The following is a 23,049-nucleotide window of genomic DNA, read 5'->3' on the forward strand; positions in this document are numbered from 1 at the left end:
GGAGGAGGACAGTGAGGGGCCGGGGAGGAGGACAGTGAGGGGCCGGGGAGGACGACAGTGAGGGAGGAGGACAGTGAGGGGCCGGGGAGGAGGACAGTGAGGGAGGAGGACAGTGAGGGAGGAGGACAGTGAGGGAGGAGGACAGTGAGGGGCCGGGGAGGAGGACAGTGAGGGGCCGGGGAGGAGGACAGTGAGGGGCCGGGGAGGAGGACAGTGAGGGAGGAGGACAGTGAGGGGCCGGGGAGGAGGACAGTGAGGGGCCGGGGAGGACGACAGTGAGGGAGGAGGACAGTGAGGGGCCGGGGAGGAGGACAGTGAGGGAGGAGGACAGTGAGGGGCCGGGGAGGAGGACAGTGAGGGAGGAGGACAGTGAGGGGCCGGGGAGGAGGACAGTGAGGGAGGAGGACAGTGAGGGAGGAGGACAGTGAGGGGCCGGGGAGGAGGACAGTGAGGGAGGAGGACAGTGAGGGGCCGGGGAGGAGGACAGTGAGGGAGGAGGACAGTGAGGGGCCGGGGAGGAGGACAGTGAGGGAGGAGGACAGTGAGGGAGGAGGACAGTGAGGGGCCGGGGAGGAGGACAGTGAGGGAGGAGGACAGTGAGGGGCCGGGGAGGAGGACAGTGAGGGAGGAGGACAGTGAGGGGCCGGGGAGGAGGACAGTGAGGGAGGAGGACACTTACTGTTCAGGCCTCACTGTGGTGGAAACAAACGTGCATGACTCTATGGGGGGCTGTACACGGAGGGGGCTGTTCTATGTACACACATTAGATACACAGACGCATATTAGATTCACGTGGCTATATATAAGGCTATGTTCACACTTTGTGGATTTTGCTGCGGATTTTACCTCTGTGGATCCGCAGCAGTTTCCCCTGAGTTTACAGTACAATGTAAACCTATGGGAAACAAAAACCGCTGTGCACATGCTGCAGAAAAACTGCACGGAAACGCAGCAGATTACATTCCGCAGCATGTCACTTCTTTCTGCAGATTTTCACCTGCTACAATAGGAAAATGCAGATGAAAATCCACAGAAGAAACCGCAGTAAAAACCGCAATGGGTTTTCACTGCGGATTTTGGAATTCCGCTGCGGAAAATTCTACAGTGGAATCCGCAAAGTGCACATAGCCTTAGATGCACATGGATACATATTAGATGCACATGGATACATACTAGATGCACATGGATACATATTGGATGCACATGGATACATATTAGATGCACATGGATACATATTAGATGCACATGGATACATATTGGATGCACATGGATACATATTGGATGCACATGGATACATATTAGATGCACATGAATACATATTGGATGCACATGGATACATATTGGATGCACATGGATACATATTAGATGCACATGGATACATATTAGATGCACATGGATACATATTGGATGCACATGGATACATATTAGATGCACATGGATACATATTGGATGCACATGGATACATATTAGATGCACATGGATACATATTGGATGCACATGGATACATATTGGATGCACATGGATACATATTAGATGCACATGGATACATATTAGATGCACATGGATACATATTGGATGCACATGGATACATATTAGATGCACATGGATACATATTGGATGCACATGGATACATATTAGATGCACATGGATACATATTAGATGCACATGGATACATATTAGATGCACATGGATACATATTAGATGCACATGGATACATATTAGATGCACATGGATACATATTGGATGCACATGGATACATATTGGATGCACATGGATACATATTAGATGCACATGGATACATATTGGATGCACATGGATACATATTAGATGCACATGGATACATATTGGATGCACATGGATACATATTAGATGCACATGGATACATATTAGATGCACATGGATACATATTGGATGCACATGGATACATATTGGATGCACATGGATACATATTGGATGCACATGGATACATATCGGATGCACATGGATACATATTAGATGCACATGGATACATATTGGATACACATGGATACATATTAGATGCACATGGATACATATTAGATGCACATGGATACATATTGGATGCACATGGATACATACTAGATGCACATGGATACATATTGGATGCACATGGATACATATTAGATGCACATGGATACATATTAGATGCACATGGATACATATTGGATGCACATGGATACATATCGGATGCACATGGATACATATTAGATGCACATGGATACATATTGGATACACATGGATACATATTAGATGCACATGGATACATATTGGATGCACATGGATACATATTGGATGCACATGGATACATATTAGATGCACATGGATACATACTAGATGCACATGGATACATATTGGATGCACATGGATACATATTAGATGCACATGAATACATATTGGATGCACATGGATACATATTGGATGCACATGGATACATATTAGATGCACATGGATACATATTAGATGCACATGGATACATATTGGATGCACATGGATACATATTGGATGCACATGGATACATATTGGATGCACATGGATACATATCGGATGCACATGGATACATATTAGATGCACATGGATACATACTAGATGCACATGGATACATATTGGATGCACATGGATACATATTAGATGCACATGGATACATATTAGATGCACATGGATACATATTGGATGCACATGGATACATATTGGATGCACATGGATACATATTAGATGCACATGGATACATACTAGATGCACATGGATACATATTGGATGCACATGGATACATATTGGATGCACATGGATACATACTAGATGCACATGGATACATATTGGATGCACATGGATACATATTAGATGCACATGGATACATATTAGATGCACATGGATACATATTGGATGCACATGGATACATATTGGATGCACATGGATACATATTAGATGCACATGGATACATATTGGATGCACATGGATACATATTAGATGCACATGGATACATATTAGATGCACATGGATACATATTGGATGCACATGGATACATATTGGATGCACATGGATACATATCGGATGCACATGGATACATATCGGATGCACATGGATACATATTGGATGCACATGGATACATATTAGATGCACATGGATACATATTAGATGCACATGGATACATATTGGATGCACATGGATACATATTGGATGCACATGGATACATATCGGATGCACATGGATACATATTAGATGCACATGGATACATATTGGATACACATGGATACATATTAGATGCACATGGATACATATTGGATGCACATGGATACATATTGGATGCACATGGATACATATTAGATGCACATGGATACATATCGGATGCACATGGATACATATTAGATGCACATGGATACATATTGGATGCACATGGATACATATTGGATGCACATGGATACATACTAGATGCACATGGATACATATTGGATGCACATGGATACATATTAGATGCACATGGATACATATTAGATGCACATGGATACATATTGGATGCACATGGATACATATTAGATGCACATGGATACATATTAGATGCACATGGATACATATTAGATGCACATGGATACATATTAGATGCACATGGATACATATTGGATGCACATGGATACATATTAGATGCACATGGATACATATTGGATGCACGGATACATATTGGATGCACATGGATACATACTAGATGCACATGGATACATATTGGATGCACATGGATACATATTAGATGCACATGGATACATATTGGATGCACATGGATACATATTGGATGCACATGGATACATACTAGATGCACATGGATACATATTAGATGCACATGGATACATATTGGATGCACATGGATACATATTGGATGCACATGGATACATATTGGATGCACATGGATACATATTGGATGCACATGGATACATATTAGATGCACATGGATACATATTGGATGCACATGGATACATATTGGATGCACATGGATACATACTAGATGCACATGGATACATATTGGATGCACATGGATACATATTAGATGCACATGGATACATATTGGATGCACGGATACATATTGGATGCACATGGATACATACTAGATGCACATGGATACATATTGGATGCACATGGATACATATTAGATGCACATGGATACATATTGGATGCACATGGATACATATTGGATGCACATGGATACATATTAGATGCACATGGATACATATCGGATGCACATGGATACATATTAGATGCACATGGATACATATTGGATGCACATGGATACATATTGGATGCACATGGATACATACTAGATGCACATGGATACATATTGGATGCACATGGATACATATTGGATGCACATGGATACATATCGGATGCACATGGATACATATCGGATGCACATGGATACATATCGGATGCACATGGATACATACTAGATGCACATGGATACATATTAGATGCACATGGATACATATTGGATGCACATGGATACATATCGGATGCACATGGATACATATCGGATGCACATGGATACATATCGGATGCACATGGATACATACTAGATGCACATGGATACATATTAGATGCACATGGATACATATTGGATGCACATGGATACATATTGGATGCACATGGATACATATTAGATGCACATGGATACATATTGGATGCACATGGATACATATCGGATGCACATGGATACATATCGGATGCACATGGATACATATCGGATGCACATGGATACATATTAGATGCACATGGATACATATTAGATGCACATGGATACATATTAGATGCACATGGATACATATTAGATGCACATGGATACATATTGGATGCACATGGATACATATTGGATGCACATGGATACATATTAGATGCACATGGATACATATCGGATGCACATGGATACATATCGGATGCACATGGATACATATCGGATGCACATGGATACATATTAGATGCACATGGATACATATTAGATGCACATGGATACATATTGGATGCACATGGATACATATTAGATGCACATGGATACATATTGGATGCACATGGATACATATTGGATGCACATGGATACATATTGGATGCACATGGATACATATTGGATGCACATGGATACATATTGGATGCACATGGATACATATTGGATGCACATGGATACATATTGGATGCACATGGATACATATTGGATGCACATGGATACATATTGGATGCACATGGATACATATTGGATGCACATGGATACATATTAGATGCACATGGATACATATTGGATGCACATGGATACATATTGGATGCACATGGATACATATTGGATGCACATGGATACATATTAGATGCACATGGATACATATTAGATGCACATGGATACATATTAGATGCACATGGATACATATTAGATGCACATGGATACATATTAGATGCACATGGATACATATTGGATGCACATGGATACATATTAGATGCACATGGATACATATTGGCTACACAGGGTTGGATACATAATAGATGCACATAGACGCACATTAGATACACAGGGTTGGATACATATTAGATACAGCAGCACACACATTAGATGCACAGGGTGCGTCCAGCTGTCAGGTGACTGCTCTGCTCCTGTCCCTTTCTGTGGGTGTTGTTGGTGTCCTCGCTGCTCCCCGTGTCCTTCCTCCAGTCATGGCTGCGCTGCTGTCAGGGAGGCTGCGGACGGCCGGTCTGTGTCGGTTCTACGGAGTGACGACGCAGGTACGATAACGTCACTAATGCCGGGGGCCACATTATTTATGGCAGTGAGGGCTGGTGCCTCTTCATTCTGCAGCGATACATGGTATCGAATTCGCTGCACTACACCTGCGCTGGCACTGACATAGAGCTGCAGAGTTTGGGGGTCTATCTCCTCCAAAGACCCTGTAAGGAGGATTAGAATTGGCCCAGTCACCCTGTATGGAGGAGGTGGTGGGGCGCAGGAGGTCTGTGTGGTGCTATGGACCCGGTCACCCTGTATGGAGGAGATGGAAGAGCACAGGAGGTCTGTGTGGTGCTATGGACCCGGTCACCCTGTATGGAGGAGATGGAAGAGCGCAGGAGGTCTGTGTGGTGCTATGGACCCGGTCACCCTGTATGGAGGAGATGGAAGAGCGCAGGAGGTCTGTGGGGTGCTATGGACCCGGTCACCCTGTATGGAGGAGGCGGTGGGGCGCAGGAGGTCTGTGGGGTGCTATGGACCCGGTCACCCTGTATGGAGGAGATGGAAGAGCACAGGAGGTCTGTGTGGTGCTATGGACCCGGTCACCCTGTATGGAGGAGATGGAAGAGCGCAGGAGGTCTGTGTGGTGCTATGGACCCAGTCACCCTGTATGGAGGAGATGGAAGAGCGCAGGAGGTCTGTGTGGTGCTATGGACCCGGTCACCCTGTATGGAGGAGATGGAAGAGCGCAGGAGGTCTGTGTGGTGCTATGGACCCAGTCACCCTGTATGGAGGAGATGGAAGAGCGCAGGAGGTCTGTGTGGTGCTATGGACCCGGTCACCCTGTATGGAGGAGATGGAAGAGCGCAGGAGGTCTGTGGGGTGCTATGGACCCGGTCACCCTGTATGGAGGAGGCGGTGGGGCGCAGGAGGTCTGTGGGGTGCTATGGACCCGGTCACCCTGTATGGAGGAGATGGAAGAGCACAGGAGGTCTGTGGGGTGCTATGGACCCGGTCACCCTGTATGGAGGAGGTGGAAGAGCGCAGGAGGTCTGTGGGGTGCTATGGACCCGGTCACCCTGTATGGAGGAGATGGAAGAGCGCAGGAGGTCTCTGTGGTGCTATGGACTCGGTCACCCTGTATGGAGGAGGTGGAAGAGCACAGGAGGTCTGTGTGGTGCTATGGACCCGGTCACCCTGTATGGAGGAGATGGAAGAGCACAGGAGGTCTGTGTGGTGCTATGGACCCGGTCACCCTGTATGGAGGAGGTGGAAGAGCGCAGGAGGTCTGTGGGGTGCTATGGACCCAGTCACCCTGTATGGAGGAGGTGGAAGAGCGCAGGAGGTCTGTGTGGTGCTATGGACCCAGTCACCCTGTATGGAGGAGGTGGAAGAGCGCAGGAGGTCTGTGTGGTGCTATGGACCCAGTCACCCTGTATGGAGGAGGTGGAAGAGCGCAGGAGGTCTGTGGGGTGCTATGGGCCCGGTCACCCTGTATGGAGGAGGTGGGGCGCAGGAGGTCTGTGTGGTGCTATGGACCCAGTCACCCTGTATGGAGGAGGTGGTGGGACGCAGGAGGTCTGTGTGGTGCTATGGGCACGGTCACCCTGTATGGAGGAGGTGGAAGAGCGCAGGAGGTCTGTGGGGTGCTATGGGCCCGGTCACCCTGTATGGAGGAGATGGAAGAGCGCAGGAGGTCTGTGTGGTGCTATGGACCCGGTCACCCTGTATGGAGGAGATGGAAGAGCGCAGGAGGTCTGTGGGGTGCTATGGACCCGGTCACCCTGTATGGAGGAGGTGGAAGAGCGCAGGAGGTCTGTGGGGTGCTATGGACCCGGTCACCCTGTATGGAGGAGATGGAAGAGCGCAGGAGGTCTGTGTGGTGCTATGGGCCCGGTCACCCTGTATGGAGGAGATGGAAGAGCGCAGGAGGTCTGTGGGGTGCTATGGACCCGGTCACCCTGTATGGAGGAGGTGGAAGAGCGCAGGAGGTCTGTGGGGTGCTATGGACCCGGTCACCCTGTATGGAGGAGGTGGAAGAGCGCAGGAGGTCTGTGGGGTGCTATGGACCCGGTCACCCTGTATGGAGGAGATGGAAGAGCGCAGGAGGTCTGTGTGGTGCTATGGACCCGGTCACCCTGTATGGAGGAGATGGAAGAGCGCAGGAGGTCTGTGGGGTGCTATGGACCCGGTCACCCTGTATGGAGGAGGTGGAAGAGCGCAGGAGGTCTGTGGGGTGCTATGGACCCGGTCACCCTGTATGGAGGAGATGGAAGAGCGCAGGAGGTCTGTGTGGTGCTATGGGCCCGGTCACCCTGTATGGAGGAGGTGGAAGAGCGCAGGAGGTCTGTGGGGTGCTATGGGCCCAGTCACCCTGTATGGAGGAGGTGGTGGGGCGCAGGAGGTCTGTGGGGTGCTATGGGTCCGGTCACCCTGTATGGAGGAGGTGGAAGAGCGCAGGAGGTCTGTGGGGTGCTATGGGCCCAGTCACCCTGTATGGAGGAGATGGAAGAGCGCAGGAGGTCTGTGGGGTGCTATGGGCCCAGTCACCCTGTATGGAGGAGGTGGTGGGGCGCAGGAGGTCTGTGTGGTGCTATGGACCCGGTCACCCTGTATGGAGGAGGTGGAAGAGCGCAGGAGGTCTGTGGGGTGCTATGGACCCGGTCACCCTGTATGGAGGAGATGGAAGAGCGCAGGAGGTCTGTGTGGTGCTATGGACCCAGTCACCCTGTATGGAGGAGGTGGTGGGACGCAGGAGGTCTGTGTGGTGCTATGGGCACGGTCACCCTGTATGGAGGAGGTGGAAGAGCGCAGGAGGTCTGTGGGGTGCTATGGACCCGGTCACCCTGTATGGAGGAGATGGAAGAGCGCAGGAGGTCTGTGGGGTGCTATGGACCCGGTCACCCTGTATGGAGGAGGTGGAAGAGCGCAGGAGGTCTGTGGGGTGCTATGGACCCGGTCACCCTGTATGGAGGAGGTGGAAGAGCGCAGGAGGTCTGTGGGGTGCTATGGACCCGGTCACCCTGTATGGAGGAGATGGAAGAGCGCAGGAGGTCTGTGTGGTGCTATGGACCCGGTCACCCTGTATGGAGGAGATGGAAGAGCGCAGGAGGTCTGTGGGGTGCTATGGACCCGGTCACCCTGTATGGAGGAGGTGGAAGAGCGCAGGAGGTCTGTGGGGTGCTATGGACCCGGTCACCCTGTATGGAGGAGATGGAAGAGCGCAGGAGGTCTGTGTGGTGCTATGGGCCCGGTCACCCTGTATGGAGGAGGTGGAAGAGCGCAGGAGGTCTGTGGGGTGCTATGGGCCCAGTCACCCTGTATGGAGGAGGTGGTGGGGCGCAGGAGGTCTGTGGGGTGCTATGGGCCCGGTCACCCTGTATGGAGGAGGTGGAAGAGCGCAGGAGGTCTGTGGGGTGCTATGGGCCCAGTCACCCTGTATGGAGGAGATGGAAGAGCGCAGGAGGTCTGTGGGGTGCTATGGGCCCAGTCACCCTGTATGGAGGAGGTGGTGGGGCGCAGGAGGTCTGTGTGGTGCTATGGACCCGGTCACCCTGTATGGAGGAGGTGGAAGAGCGCAGGAGGTCTGTGGGGTGCTATGGACCCGGTCACCCTGTATGGAGGAGATGGAAGAGCGCAGGAGGTCTGTGTGGTGCTATGGGCCCGGTCACCCTGGATGGAGGAGATGGAAGAGCGCAGGAGGTCTGTGGGGTGCTATGGACCCAGTCACCCTGTATGGAGGAGGTGGAAGAGTGCAGGAGGTCTGTGTGGTGCTATGGGCCCAGTCACCCTGTATGGAGGAGGTGGAAGAGCACAGGAGGTCTGTGTGGTGCTATGGGCCCGGTCACCCTGTATGGAGGAGATGGAAGAGCGCAGGAGGTCTGTGTGGTGCTATGGGCCCGGTCACCCTGTATGGAGGAGATGGAAGAGCGCAGGAGGTCTGTGTGGTGCTATGGGCACGGTCACCCTGTATGGAGGAGGTGGAAGAGCGCAGGAGGTCTGTGTGGTGCTATGGGCATGGTCACCCTGTATGGAGGAGGTGGAAGAGCGCAGGAGGTCTGTGGGGTGCTATGGGCCCAGTCACCCTGGATGGAGGAGGTGGAAGAGCGCAGGAGGTCTGTGTGGTGCTATGGGCCCGGTCACCCTGTATGGAGGAGATGGAAGAGCGCAGGAGGTCTGTGTGGTGCTATGGGCCCGGTCACCCTGGATGGAGGAGATGGAAGAGCGCAGGAGGTCTGTGGGGTGCTATGGGCCCAGTCACCCTGGATGGAGGAGGTGGAAGAGCGCAGGAGGAGGTCTGTGTGGTGCTATGGACCCGGTCACCCTGGATGGAGGAGGTGGAAGGGCGCAGGAGGTCTGTGGGGTGCTATGGGCCCGGTCACCCTGTATGGAGGAGGTGGAGGAGCGCAGGAGGTCTGTGTGGTGCTATGGACCCGGTCACCCTGTATGGAGGAGATGGAAGAGCACAGGAGGTCTGTGTGGTGCTATGGACCCGGTCACCCTGGATGGAGGAGGTGGTGGGACGCAGGAGGTCTGTGGGGTGCTATGGACCCGGTCACCCTGCATGGAGGAGGTGGAAGAGCGCAGTAGGTCTGTGGGGTGCTATGGGCCCGGTCACCCTGTATGGAGGAGGTGGAAGAGCGCAGGAGGTCTGTGTGGTGCTATGGGCCAAGTCACCCTGTATGGAGGAAGTGGTGGGGCGCAGGAGGTCTGTGGGGTGCTATGGGCCCTGTCACCCTGGATGGAGGAGGTGGAAGAGCGCAGGAGGTCTGTGGGGTGCTATGGACCCGGTCACCCTGTATGGAGGAGATGGAAGAGCGCAGGAGGTCTCTGTGGTGCTATGGACCCGGTCACCCTGTATGGAGGAGGTGGAAGAGCGCAGGAGGTCTGTGTGGTGCTATGGGCCCAGTCACCCTGTATGGAGGAGGTGGAAGAGCGCAGGAGGTCTGTGTGGTGCTATGGGCCCAGTCACCCTGTATGGAGGAGGTGGAAGAGCGCAGGAGGTCTGTGTGGTGCTATGGACCCGGTCACCCTGTATGGAGGAGATGGAAGAGCACAGGAGGTCTGTGTGGTGCTATGGACCCGGTCACCCTGGATGGAGGAGGTGGAAGAGCGCAGGAGGTCTGTGGGGTGCTATGGACCCGGTCACCCTGTATGGAGGAGGTGGAAGAGCGCAGGAGGTCTGTGTGGTGCTATGGACCCGGTCACCCTGTATGGAGGAGGTGGAAGAGCGCAGGAGGTCTGTGGGGTGCTATGGACCCGGTCACCCTGTATGGAGGAGGTGGAAGAGCGCAGGAGGTCTGTGGGGTGCTATGGACCCGGTCACCCTGTATGGAGGAGATGGAAGAGCGCAGGAGGTCTGTGGGGTGCTATGGACCCGTTCACCCTGTATGGAGGAGGTTGAAGAGCGCAGGAGGAGGTCTGTGGGGTGCTATGGACCCGGTCACCCTGGATGGAGGAGATGGAAGAGCGCAGGAGGTCTGTGGGGTGCTATGGACCCGGTCACCCTGTATGGAGGAGGTGGAAGAGCGCAGGAGGTCTGTGTGGTGCTATGGACCCGGTCACCCTGTATGGAGGAGGTGGTGGGGCGCAGGAGGTCTGTGTGGTGCTATGGACCCAGTCACCCTGTATGGAGGAGGTGGTGGGGCGCAGGAGGTCTGTGTGGTGCTATGGACCCGGTCACCCTGTATGGAGGAGGTGGAAGAGCGCAGGAGGTCTGTGTGGTGCTATGGACCCGGTCACCCTGGATGGAGGAGATGGAAGAGCGCAGGAGGTCTGTGGGGTGCTATGGGCCCGGTCACCCTGTATGGAGGAGGTGGTGGGGCGCAGGAGGTCTGTGGGGTGCTATGGACCCGGTCACCCTGGATGGAGGAGATGGAAGAGTGCAGGAGGTCTGTGGGGTGCTATGGACCCGGTCACCCTGTATGGAGGAGGTGGAAGAGCACAGGAGGTCTGTGTGGTGCTATGGACCCGGTCACCCTGGATGGAGGAGATGGAAGAGCGCAGGAGGTCTGTGGGGTGCTATGGGCCCGGTCACCCTGTATGGAGGAGGTGGTGGGGCGCAGGAGGTCTGTGGGGTGCTATGGACCCGGTCACCCTGGATGGAGGAGATGGAAGAGTGCAGGAGGTCTGTGGGGTGCTATGGACCCGGTCACCCTGGATGGAGGAGATGGAAGAGCGCAGGAGGTCTGTGGGGTGCTATGGGCCCGGTCACCCTGTATGGAGGAGGTGGTGGGGCGCAGGAGGTCTGTGGGGTGCTATGGACCCGGTCACCCTGGATGGAGGAGATGGAAGAGTGCAGGAGGTCTGTGTGGTGCTATGGACCCGGTCACCCTGGATGGAGGAGATGGAAGAGCACAGGAGGTCTCTGTGGTGCTATGGGCCCAGTCACCCTGTATGGAGGAGGTGGTGGGGCGCAGGAGGTCTGTGGGGTGCTATGGACCCGGTCACCCTGGATGGAGGAGATGGAAGAGTGCAGGAGGTCTGTGGGGTGCTATGGACCCGGTCACCCTGTATGGAGGAGGTGGAAGAGCGCAGGAGGTCTGTGGGGTGCTATGGACCCGGTCACCCTGTATGGAGGAGGTGGAAGAGCACAGGAGGTCTGTGTGGTGCTATGGACCCGGTCACCCTGTATGGAGGAGATGGAAGAGCGCAGGAGGTCTGTGGGGTGCTATGGACTCGGTCACCCTGTATGGAGGAGATGGAAGAGCGCAGGAGGTCTGTATGGTGCTATGGACCCGGTCACCCTGGATGGAGGAGATGGAAGAGCGCAGGAGGTCTGTGGGGTGCTATGGACCCGTTCACCCTGTATGGAGGAGATGGTGGGGCGCAGGAGGTCTGTGTGGTGCTATGGACCCGGTCACCCTGTATGGAGGAGATGGAAGAGCACAGGAGGTCTGTGGGGTGCTATGGACTCGGTCACCCTGTATGGAGGAGATGGAAGAGCGCAGGAGGTCTGTGTGGTGCTATGGACCCGGTCACCCTGGATGGAGGAGATGGAAGAGCGCAGGAGGTCTGTGGGGTGCTATGGACCCGTTCACCCTGTATGGAGGAGATGGAAGAGCGCAGGAGGTCTGTGTGGTGCTATGGGCCCAGTCACCCTGGATGGAGGAGGTGGAAGAGCGCAGGAGGTCTGTGTGGTGCTATGGGCACGGTCACCCTGTATGGAGGAGGTGGAAGAGCGCAGGAGGTCTGTGGGGTGCTATGGGCCCAGTCACCCTGGATGGAGGAGGTGGAAGAGCGCAGGAGGTCTGTGTGGTGCTATGGGCCCAGTCACCCTGGATGGAGGAGGTGGAAGAGCGCAGGAGGTCTGTGTGGTGCTATGGGCCCAGTCACCCTGGATGGAGGAGGTGGAAGAGCGCAGGAGGTCTGTGTGGTGCTATGGGCCCAGTCACCCTGGATGGAGGAGGTGGAAGAGCGCAGGAGGTCTGTGTGGTGCTATGGGCCCGGTCACCCTGTATGGAGGAGATGGAAGAGCGCAGGAGGTCTGTGTGGTGCTATGGGCCCGGTCACCCTGTATGGAGGAGGCGGTGGGGCGCAGGAGGTCTGTGGGGTGCTATGGACCCGGTCACCCTTTATGGAGGAGGTGGAAGAGCGCAGGAGGTCTGTGTGGTGCTATGGACCCGGTCACCCTGTATGGAGGAGATGGAAGAGCGCAGGAGGTCTGTGGGGTGCTATGGACTCGGTCACCCTGTATGGAGGAGATGGAAGAGCGCAGGAGGTCTGTGTGGTGCTATGGACCCGGTCACCCTGGATGGAGGAGATGGAAGAGCGCAGGAGGTCTGTGGGGTGCTATGGACCCGTTCACCCTGTATGGAGGAGATGGAAGAGCGCAGGAGGTCTGTGTGGTGCTATGGGCCCAGTCACCCTGGATGGAGGAGGTGGAAGAGCGCAGGAGGTCTGTGTGGTGCTATGGGCACGGTCACCCTGTATGGAGGAGGTGGAAGAGCGCAGGAGGTCTGTGGGGTGCTATGGGCCCGGTCACCCTGTATGGAGGAGGTGGAAGAGCACAGGAGGTCTGTGTGGTGCTATGGGCCCGGTCACCCTGTATGGAGGAGGTGGAAGAGCACAGGAGGTCTGTGTGGTGCTATGGGCCCGGTCACCCTGTATGGAGGAGGTGGAAGAGCGCAGGAGGTCTGTGGGGTGCTATGGACCCGGTCACCCTGTATGGAGGAGGTGGAAGAGCGCATGAGGTCTGTGGGGTGCTATGGACCCGGTCACCCTGTATGGAGGAGGTGGAAGAGCGCAGGAGGTCTGTGTGGTGCTATGGACCCGGTCACCCTGTATGGAGGAGGTGGAAGAGAGCAGGAGGTCTGTGTGGTGCTATGGGCCCGGTCACCCTGTATGGAGGAGGTGGAAGAGCGCAGGAGGTCTGTGTGGTGCTATGGGCCCGGTCACCCTGTATGGAGGAGGTGGAAGAGCGCAGGAGGAGGTCTGTGTGGTGCTATGGGCCCGGTCACCCTGTATGGAGGAGGTGGAAGAGCGCAGGAGGTCTGTGTGGTGCTATGGGCCCGGTCACCCTGTATGGAGGAGGTGGTGGGGCGCAGGAAGTCTGTGTGGTGCTATGGGCCCGGTCACCCTGTATGGAGGAGATGGAAGAGCGCAGGAGGTCTGTGTGGTGCTATGGACCCGGTCACCCTGTATGGAGGAGGTGGAAGAGCGCAGGAGGTCTGTGGGGTGCTATGGGCCCGGTCACCCTGTATGGAGGAGATGGAAGAGCGCAGGAGGTCTGTGGGGTGCTATGGGCCCGGTCACCCTGTATGGAGTAGGTGGAAGAGCGCAGGAGGAGGTCTGTGTGGTGCTATGGGCCCGGTCACCCTGTATGGAGGAGGCGGTGGGGCGCAGGAGGTCTGTGGGGTGCTATGGACTCGGTCACCCTTTATGGAGGAGGTGGAAGAGCGCAGGAGGTCTGTGTGGTGCTATGGACCCGGTCACCCTGTATGGAGGAGGTGGAAGAGCGCAGGAGGTCTGTGTGGTGCTATGGACCCAGTCACCCTGTATGGAGGAGATGGAAGAGCGCAGTAGGTCTGTTTGGTGCTATGGACCCGGTCACCCTGTATGGAGGAGATGGAAGAGCGCAGGAGGTCTGTGGGGTGCTATGGACCCAGTCACCCTGTATGGAGGAGGTTGAAGAGCGCAGGAGGTCTGTGTGGTGCTATGGACCCGGTCACCCTGTATGGAGGAGGTGGAAGAGCGCAGGAGGTCTGTGTGATGCTATGGGCCCGGTCACCCTGTATGGAGGAGGTTGAAGAGCGCAGGAGGTCTGTGGGGTGCTATGGGCCCTGTCACCCTGTATGGAGGAGGTTGAAGAGCGCAGGAGGTCTGTGTGGTGCTATGGACCCCGTCACCCTGGATGGAGGAGGTGGTGGGACGCAGGAGGTCTGTGGGGTGCTATGGGCCCTGTCACCCTGTATGGAGGAGGTTGAAGAGCGCAGGAGGTCTGTGTGGTGCTATGGGCCCGGTCACCCTGTATGGAGGAGGTGGAAGAGCGCAGGAGGTCTGTGGGGTGCTATTTGCCCGGTTTCCCTGTATGGAGGAGGTGGAAGGGCACAGGAGGTCTGTGGGGTGCTATAGACCCGGTCACCCTGTATGGAGGAGGTGGAAGAGCGCAGGAGGTCTGTGTGGTGCTATTGGCCCGGTCACCCTGTATGGAGGAGGTGGAAGGGCACAGGAGGTCTGTGTGGTGCTATTGGCCCGGTCTCCCTGTATGGAGGAGATGGAAGAGCGCAGGAGGTCAGTGTGGTGCTATTGGCCCGGTCACCCTGTATGGAGGAGATGGAAGGGCACAGGAGGTCTGTGGGGTGCTATGGACCCGGTCACCCTGTATGGAGGAGGTGGAAGGGCACAGGAGGTCTGTGTGGTGCTATGGGCCCGGTCACCCTGTATGGAGGAGGTGGAAGAGCGCAGGAGGTCTGTGTGGTGCTATTGGCCCAGTCACCCTGTATGGAGGAGGTGGAAGGGCACAGGATGTCTGTGGGGTGCTATGGGCCCGGTCACCCTGTATGGAGGAGGTGGAAGAGCACAGGAGGTCTGTGTGGTGCTATTGGCCCGGTCACCCTGTATGGAGGAGGTGGAAGGGCACAGGAGGTCTGTGTGGTGCTATGGGCCCGGTCACCCTGTATGGAGGAGGTGGAAGGGCACAGGAGGTCTGTGTGGTGCTATGGGCCCGGTCACCCTGTATGGAGGAGGTGGAAGGGCACAGGAGGTCTGTGGGGTGCTATGGACCCGGTCACCCTGTATGGAGGAGATGGAAGAGCACAGGAGGTCTGTGTGGTGCTATTGGCCCAGTCACCCTGTATGGAGGAGGTGGAAGGGCACAGGATGTCTGTGGGGTGCTATGGGCCCGGTCACCCTGTATGGAGGAGGTGGAAGAGCGCAGGAGGTCTGTGTGGTGCTATTGGCCCGGTCACCCTGTATGGAGGAGGTGGAAGAGCACAGGAGGTCTGTGTGGTGCTATTGGCCCGGTCACCCTGTATGGAGGAGGTGGAAGAGCACAGGAGGTCTGTGTGGTGCTATTGGCCCGGTCACCCTGTATGGAGGAGATGGAAGGGCACAGGAGGTCTGTGTGGTGCTATGGGCCCAGTCACCCTGGATGGAGGAGGTGGAAGAGCGCAGGAGGTCTGTGTGGTGCTATTGGCCCGGTCACCCTGTATGGAGGAGGTGGAAGAGCGCAGGAGGTCTGTGTGGTGCTATTGGCCCGGTCACCCTGTATGGAGGAGATGGAAGGGCACAGGAGGTCTGTGTGGTGCTATGGGCCCAGTCACCCTGGATGGAGGAGGTGGAAGAGCGCAGGAGGTCTGTGTGGTGCTATGGGCCCAGTCACCCTGGACAGAGGAGTCTGGAGGAGATGGTGGGGTGCTTTGGGTCCAGTTACCTTGGACGGAGGAGATGGTAGGGCACAGGAAGTCGGTGGGTGCTGTGGGCCCAGTACTTCAGACATGTATTGGGAACTCTTTGCTGGTAAAGGTGGTCTGCGAGTTCATTGATTACGTTACGTGTATTTTTGGGGGCTCTCGGTACACACTGGCACTGTCCTCTGTCTTCTCATCCCTGTACCCTTCTCTTGGCAGCTGGTGGGCGATCTCAGGGCAGTGGTCGGAGACAGCAATGTGTCCACAGCAATGGCTGTTCGTGAGCAGCATGGCAGGGATGAATCGATGCACAGGTAAGACTGGTATCATCTGCATGATCAGTCCACATGGACCTGGTACAGAACCACGGACACATGGACTAAGGTCTGGAGCAGAATCCACCCCATGGACCATGTCTCAGGGTTCTTCAGGCACGTTCTGTGCTGCTTACGTGGTGTGTTTTGTGAGTCCATTAATCACAAAAATCACATAGTTGCGATGTCGTGAAGAAAAGATGCTGATGGTGGCTTTTTCTTTATTTTGGAAAGTTGTAGATGGACAAACATCCCCCCAGGTGGCTCAGCTGCTCTTCTGACAGGTCTTACTGAGGTTGGGGTGCCACCATCCCCACCAGGCTGAGCACTAATTTGTGAGCTGGTGTTACATGGACATACGGCGGCCATTTCTGAGACCTCAATCTATGTGAATAGGGTTTATAGGAATCCCAGGACCTTCAAAGAAAGTGCCACTTTTGCATTTGAACAAGTCTTCACACCCTGTTTCCACATTTTTTCCCTTCACACCCATAAACTTAAATATATTTATTTAATTGTGATTTTCTGTAAGCCCAACACTAAGTAGAAGAGTTTGTGACGTGTAAAGAAAATGATACGAGGAGAACTAGTAATTGTAAGAGTATAACTCTGAATATCAATATAAGTAATTTGGACGTGTCCATGTGTCTGTGCACAATGAGTCATCCACAGTTGGGCGTAACCATGGATACCTAAGGAGAGGAGCTCCCCCTGGTGGCGAGCTAAGGCATAAGCCTTTTTTGAATATTAGCCTGTGAGGCAACATTGTGAGGCAACATTGCAAAGATGGATCAACTTGAGCGCGCTGCTGCATGTAGAGAAGTTAATGGTATACGGATGTGTAACATCCGTCTTAATGAAACAGAAGATGAACAAAATTGTTGAAGAACTGCTGATGCAGCCCGACAGAGGGCGGCCAGAGCAAGAGAAACGAATGAAGTAACTGAATCACGTAGAGCATCTAATGCTGCACGACAACGAGCAACACGCAATGCACAAAGTGATACACGTATTTCACAGAAAAGAGAACAAGATGGAATACGTGTCCAAAATGCAAGAGCCACTCAATGACGGAAAGTTACATTTGCCGCTAGAGGACTTCTCAATGAAATTGATGAGACATGTATTGAAGAGCGCTATGCTGGCGAGCTGACATTTCAATGTCCGCTCTGCCAATGTAAAAATTTCAAAGACGAAATGGCGCAGGACAAAACATTCCCTTCCTGCTGCAAGGGAGGGCGCATCCAATTATGTCCCATTCGTATGGATGATCAATTAGTCAAGATGATGAAAGGAGAGCGTCAGCACTCCAATAACGTTATGGCTAATATAAGGCAATACAATAGTTCGCCAGCTCTGGCATCAATGGGAGCACAAGTAGCGCCATCTCCTGGGCATGGTCCATACTGTCTTCGAATTCATGGACTAATTTGCCACAGTACTGCCCCATTGCATCCCGCTGGGGGTAGTACTCCCAAGTTTGCCAAGATTTATATCTTGGACAGTGAAGAAGCATTAAGTACGAGAAGTCAAGCAAATAAAAAGAGCCCCCAGCACGGCTATCATCACCAGGAGAGAAAATGAAAGCAATTCACCCACCGGCAGGAGCCTTCACAATGATGAGGGAATGTGACAGAGGAAGAGAGGATTGCTGAATTAGAAAATGGAGATCCACTCCAAATAACAATGTCAATTACAAATGACTACGACGATGACCAGAGGCTACAATGCACCAAGGAGCAATGAAGGAGCTATAATTTATCCAAATGCAATGGGTGAACCCCCATATAATAGGGGCATCAGAGGTCACCTCAAAAGTGAAAACCAAACTGTTCAAATCGGCTTTCTTCACAGAACGTGTGATGCAATGACAGATCCACTGCTATTCCCATATGGGGACAGTGGATGGACAATACATTTCACAACTCCAATTGCCCTAAGTGTGAAACATCAAGGAATTGGTGACGTTCATCTACCATCCATACCAGTGGATAAAGATCGACAAGAGAAAATCGCCCTGTTGCAGCACTATGCATACAGGCTCGCCATTCGTCACCAGTTCAATCCCCGTTTAAATGCTGGGAAGTTGACGCAACAATTTATCATTGACAGTTACGTCAAAATTGAATCCGACAGGATCAAATATAGAAAACAAAATCAAAAGGCATTATGCGTCAAGTCATGCCGGCGTTATGGATCACATCCATAATGCTGCGATACACCAAGGGCTAACAGCTGGGACACCAGTAATTGTACCGTCCACTTTCACTGGAAGCCAGTCAATATTGAGATATGTGCTTCAATAAAAAGTGTTAAATATCTTTTCAAATATGTATACAAAGGACATGACTGTGCCAATATCAAGTTTCATACATTAAACTGGAATGAACCAGCCATGTATCTAGATTCTCGGTATATAAGCGCCCCTGAGGGCATGTGGAGAATCAGAAAAAATATAATGCATGATGCTTCACATACCATGAAAAGGCTCGCTGTTCACCTTGAGAACATGCAGCAAGTGTTTTTCGAAGATGGTAATGTGGATATGGTTATTTCGGACTCAAAAGCCTCTACTCTGCAGGCTTATTTTGAGCTAAACAGAGTTGACGCTTTCGCCCATCAGTATTTGTACACTGAAATCTCTGAGCACTCTGTCTGGGATAGAAAAGCTGTAGCAGAAGGATGGAAAAAACAACAGGCTCAATTTGGGAAATCAAGTGCCCGAATGTATACAGTCTCTATAACAGATGGTGAGCTGTATTACCGAAGACTCCATTTACTTCACGTAAGAGGAGCAAAGTCTTATGCTGACTTAAAGACTGTCAATGGAGTCGTACATGACTCGTATAAAAATGCGTGCATTGATCTTCATCTTTTGGAAGACGATTCCCAATGGGAAGACAGTATAACGGATGCAATCGCTTTCCAAATGTCCTACCAACTTCGCAAATCATTTGCTATAATTTTTGTATATGGGGAACCAGCTAAACCATTGGCATTATGGCTAAAATATAAAACCGAATTTATGGAGGATTACACCAGGCGGTATACTCCAGAAATTGCTGAGCAACTGGCTCTTTGTGATATTAATGAAGTGCTCTTAAGCAGTAAAAAGTCCTGTGCTGACTACGGATTGCCAACTCCAGTACATGTTCCAGATGAAATACTGGACCAACTGAATTATGCTGTAATAAAGCAGGAGGCTGAGCAATTGAGAGCTATGCTTAATGAAGCTCGGAAATGAGCTGTGGATGCAATTATGCAAGCAGTCAATGCTGCATCACAGCCAGACAACACTAGCTCATACTGTTTATTTCTGGACGGCCCAGGAGGCAGTGAGAAGACATTTTTCTACAACTGCTTGCACAAGACACTACAAGCAGAAAAGTACTACAAAAAGGTAGCACCTACCATTCCAAGTTTGGCCTTGGAATTACAACAAATGAGACCACAGTGTCAGAAATTAAGCCAACCTAACTTCAAGCAAAGGAGCTTAGGGAGTCATCTGTCGTCATTTGGGATGAAGTAACAATGACTCCCTGTGTTAATATGAAGGCTGTGGATAATTTGTTCCAAGACATATGTGGAAAACAAAAGACCATTTGGTGGAAAAGTTTTCATAAACGGTGGTGACTTTCGTCAAACCCTACCAATAGTGGAAGGTGGAAAAAGAGCCCAAATTGTACAGTCCACCAATAAATAGTCAAAATCCTGGAATCCGTTTTCATGGTTCCAGTTACAACAGAATATGAGAACGTCTCAGGACGAAGTTGAGTACAACTCATGGTTACTGAAACTTGGCAATGGAGAGTTGTCAAATGTGTCTGGTCTACCAGAAGACACAACTGAAATCCCGAATTCTTTTATTGAAGACGGTGATTTAATTACAGCTATTTTCGGTGACTGAATTGAGATTACCGACAATACGGTAGAAGCAATTGCCAATAAAGCAATTTTAAAGCCATTGAATGATGTTCACGCCTTGAATGACAAAATTTTTAGTCAAGTTCAAGGTGAACACTCAACATATCGCTCCGTAGACACAATTGCTGAAGAGGAGGGTGTGATTCTCACAGATTACCCTGGAGAGTTTCTTAACTCTTTGAATCCCACTGGGATGCTTTCTCATGAACTAAAGCTGAAACCGGAAGCTGTAATTATGCTCCTGCGTAATGGCACAAGGACTTTATTTGGCTCTCCCAGTGTTGTCACACGGGCAGTTATATGTGGCTTTCTCCAGGGGAAGGAAAAGCCAACAAATAAGGGTCAAAATATTTGAGACACAGAAGCAAGGTAAACTTATTCCTAACGTTGACAAATTGTTTACTGTCAACTGTGTGTACAAAGAAGTCTTTTATTAAGCTTTTTAACAATTGTAAAAGCCAAAAAGTTTTGTACACTAAAGTGGGACTAACTCCAAGCCACGGTCTACGAACCAAACATTGGGCATAGGCAGGGTCTAGGGGCAGATCCCAAGTGCGCTCAACCATGCGAAATAGCTTAGGCTCAGGAACATTGAGGAATAGCGCTATGGGATAGCTCTACCTGTTCATTTCCTTTAGGAATAGCGCTATCGGCTAGCTCTACCCGTTGATTTCATTTAGGAATATGGCTATCGGCTAGCTCTACCCGTTCATTTCCTTTAGGAATAGCACTATCGGCTAGCTCTACCCGTTCATTTCCTTTAGGAATATGGCTATCGGCTAGCTCTACCCGTTCATTTCCTTTAGGAATAGCACTATCGGCTAGCTCTACCCGTTCATTTCCTTTAGGAATAGCACTATCGGCTAGCTCTACCCGTTCATTTCCTTTAGGAATATGGCTATCGGCTAGCTCTACCCGTTCATTTCCTTTAGGAATAGCACTATCGGCTAGCTCTACCCGTTCATTTCATTTAGGAATAGGGCTATCGGCTAGCTCTACCCATTCATTTCCTTTAAGAATAGCACTATCGGCTAGCTCTACCTGTTCATTTCCTTTAGGAATATGGCTATCGGCTAGCTCTACCCGTTGATTTCCTTTAGGAATAGCACTATCGGCTAGCTCTACTCATTCATTTCCTTTAGGAATATGGCTATCGGCTAGCTCTACCCGTTGATTTCCTTTCGGAATATGGCTATCGGCTAGCTCTACCCGTTGATTTCCTTTAGGAATAGGGCTATCTGATAGCTCTACCTGGTCATTTCCTTTAGGAATAGCACTATCGGATAGCTCTACCTGTTCATCTCCTTTAGGAATAGCACTATCGGATAGCTCTACCTGTTCATCTCCTTTAGGAATAGGGCTATCGGCTAGCTCTACCCGTTCATTTCCTTTAGGAATATGGCTATCGGCTAGCTCTACCCGTTCATTTCCTTTAGGAATATGGCTATCGGCTAGCTCTACCCGTTCATTTCCTTTAGGAATAGCACTATCGGATAGCTCTACCTGTTCATCTCCTTTAGGAATAGCACTATCGGATAGCTCTACCTGTTCATCTCCTTTAGGAATAGGGCTATCGGCTAGCTCTACCCGTTGACTTTCTTCATGGATAGCGCTATCGGATAGCTTTACCCAAACAGTATTAATTACAGAGCTTTTTCATACACAAGGTAGTAGTGACAGGAGAGGTACACCAGGTATTTGCTATTAGTCTGTACATAAGTCAGTCTGGTGCGTAGGTACACCCCATTGTGTGGTCCGCAATCACCGCATGCCCTAAGGGCGCGCAATCACTCGTTATTATTTACTAGATGGAGGCCCGATGCTATCGGGAGGGCGGTAATGTCACGATGGGGCCAGGCATGCGGCGCTGTTGTTGCCTGATGGCATCCTGTGATAATCTAATGACTTTTGCATCAGGGGACTCATGTGCTTTATGCCTACACTTATATGCATTGTTTTTGTCCCAGCGATGCTGTTGCTCTTCAAGAGTCTCGTTTGCCAGTTGTTGTCTTCGACGTTGTGCCTTTGCTGCTTTCCTTTCATTGTCATTGGCATAGTTTTTAGGAGGAGCCATGTTGTCGTTGATATTTGCTGTTTAAAGGGGTTTTCCCACTAACGAAAGTTCATTTTAAATACTTAAAAATACATTACTGACATTACAGCAGGAGATCGCAGAGGATACGTTTTGTGAGGTAAAATATTTTTTTAAAACACAGTGAAATATTTTACCTCACAGAATGAATCCTCTGTGATCCCGTGC

General features: G+C 51.5%; 1 protein-coding gene across 3 annotated transcripts in view; it reads left to right on the forward strand.

The window, feature by feature from the left end:
• Positions 1 to 23,049, forward strand: part of LDHD (lactate dehydrogenase D) — a 100,153-nt gene that overhangs the window by 6,012 nt on the left and 71,092 nt on the right. Inside the window, exons 2-3 of one of the 3 annotated variants that reach the window (XM_069739652.1) lie at positions 5,690 to 5,760; positions 16,771 to 16,865. In XM_069739652.1, the coding sequence (XP_069595753.1) occupies positions 5,692 to 5,760; positions 16,771 to 16,865 (164 nt within the window). In that variant the 5' untranslated portion in view covers positions 5,690 to 5,691. Of the gene's footprint in view, positions 1 to 5,556; positions 5,761 to 16,770; positions 16,866 to 23,049 lie in introns of those variants that run through there. The other 2 variants (XM_069739653.1, XM_069739651.1) reach the window with 2 other exon arrangements.

Source organism: Ranitomeya imitator, chromosome 9, assembly GCF_032444005.1.
Source record: "Ranitomeya imitator isolate aRanImi1 chromosome 9, aRanImi1.pri, whole genome shotgun sequence".
Taxonomy (NCBI): Eukaryota; Metazoa; Chordata; class Amphibia; order Anura; family Dendrobatidae; genus Ranitomeya; species Ranitomeya imitator.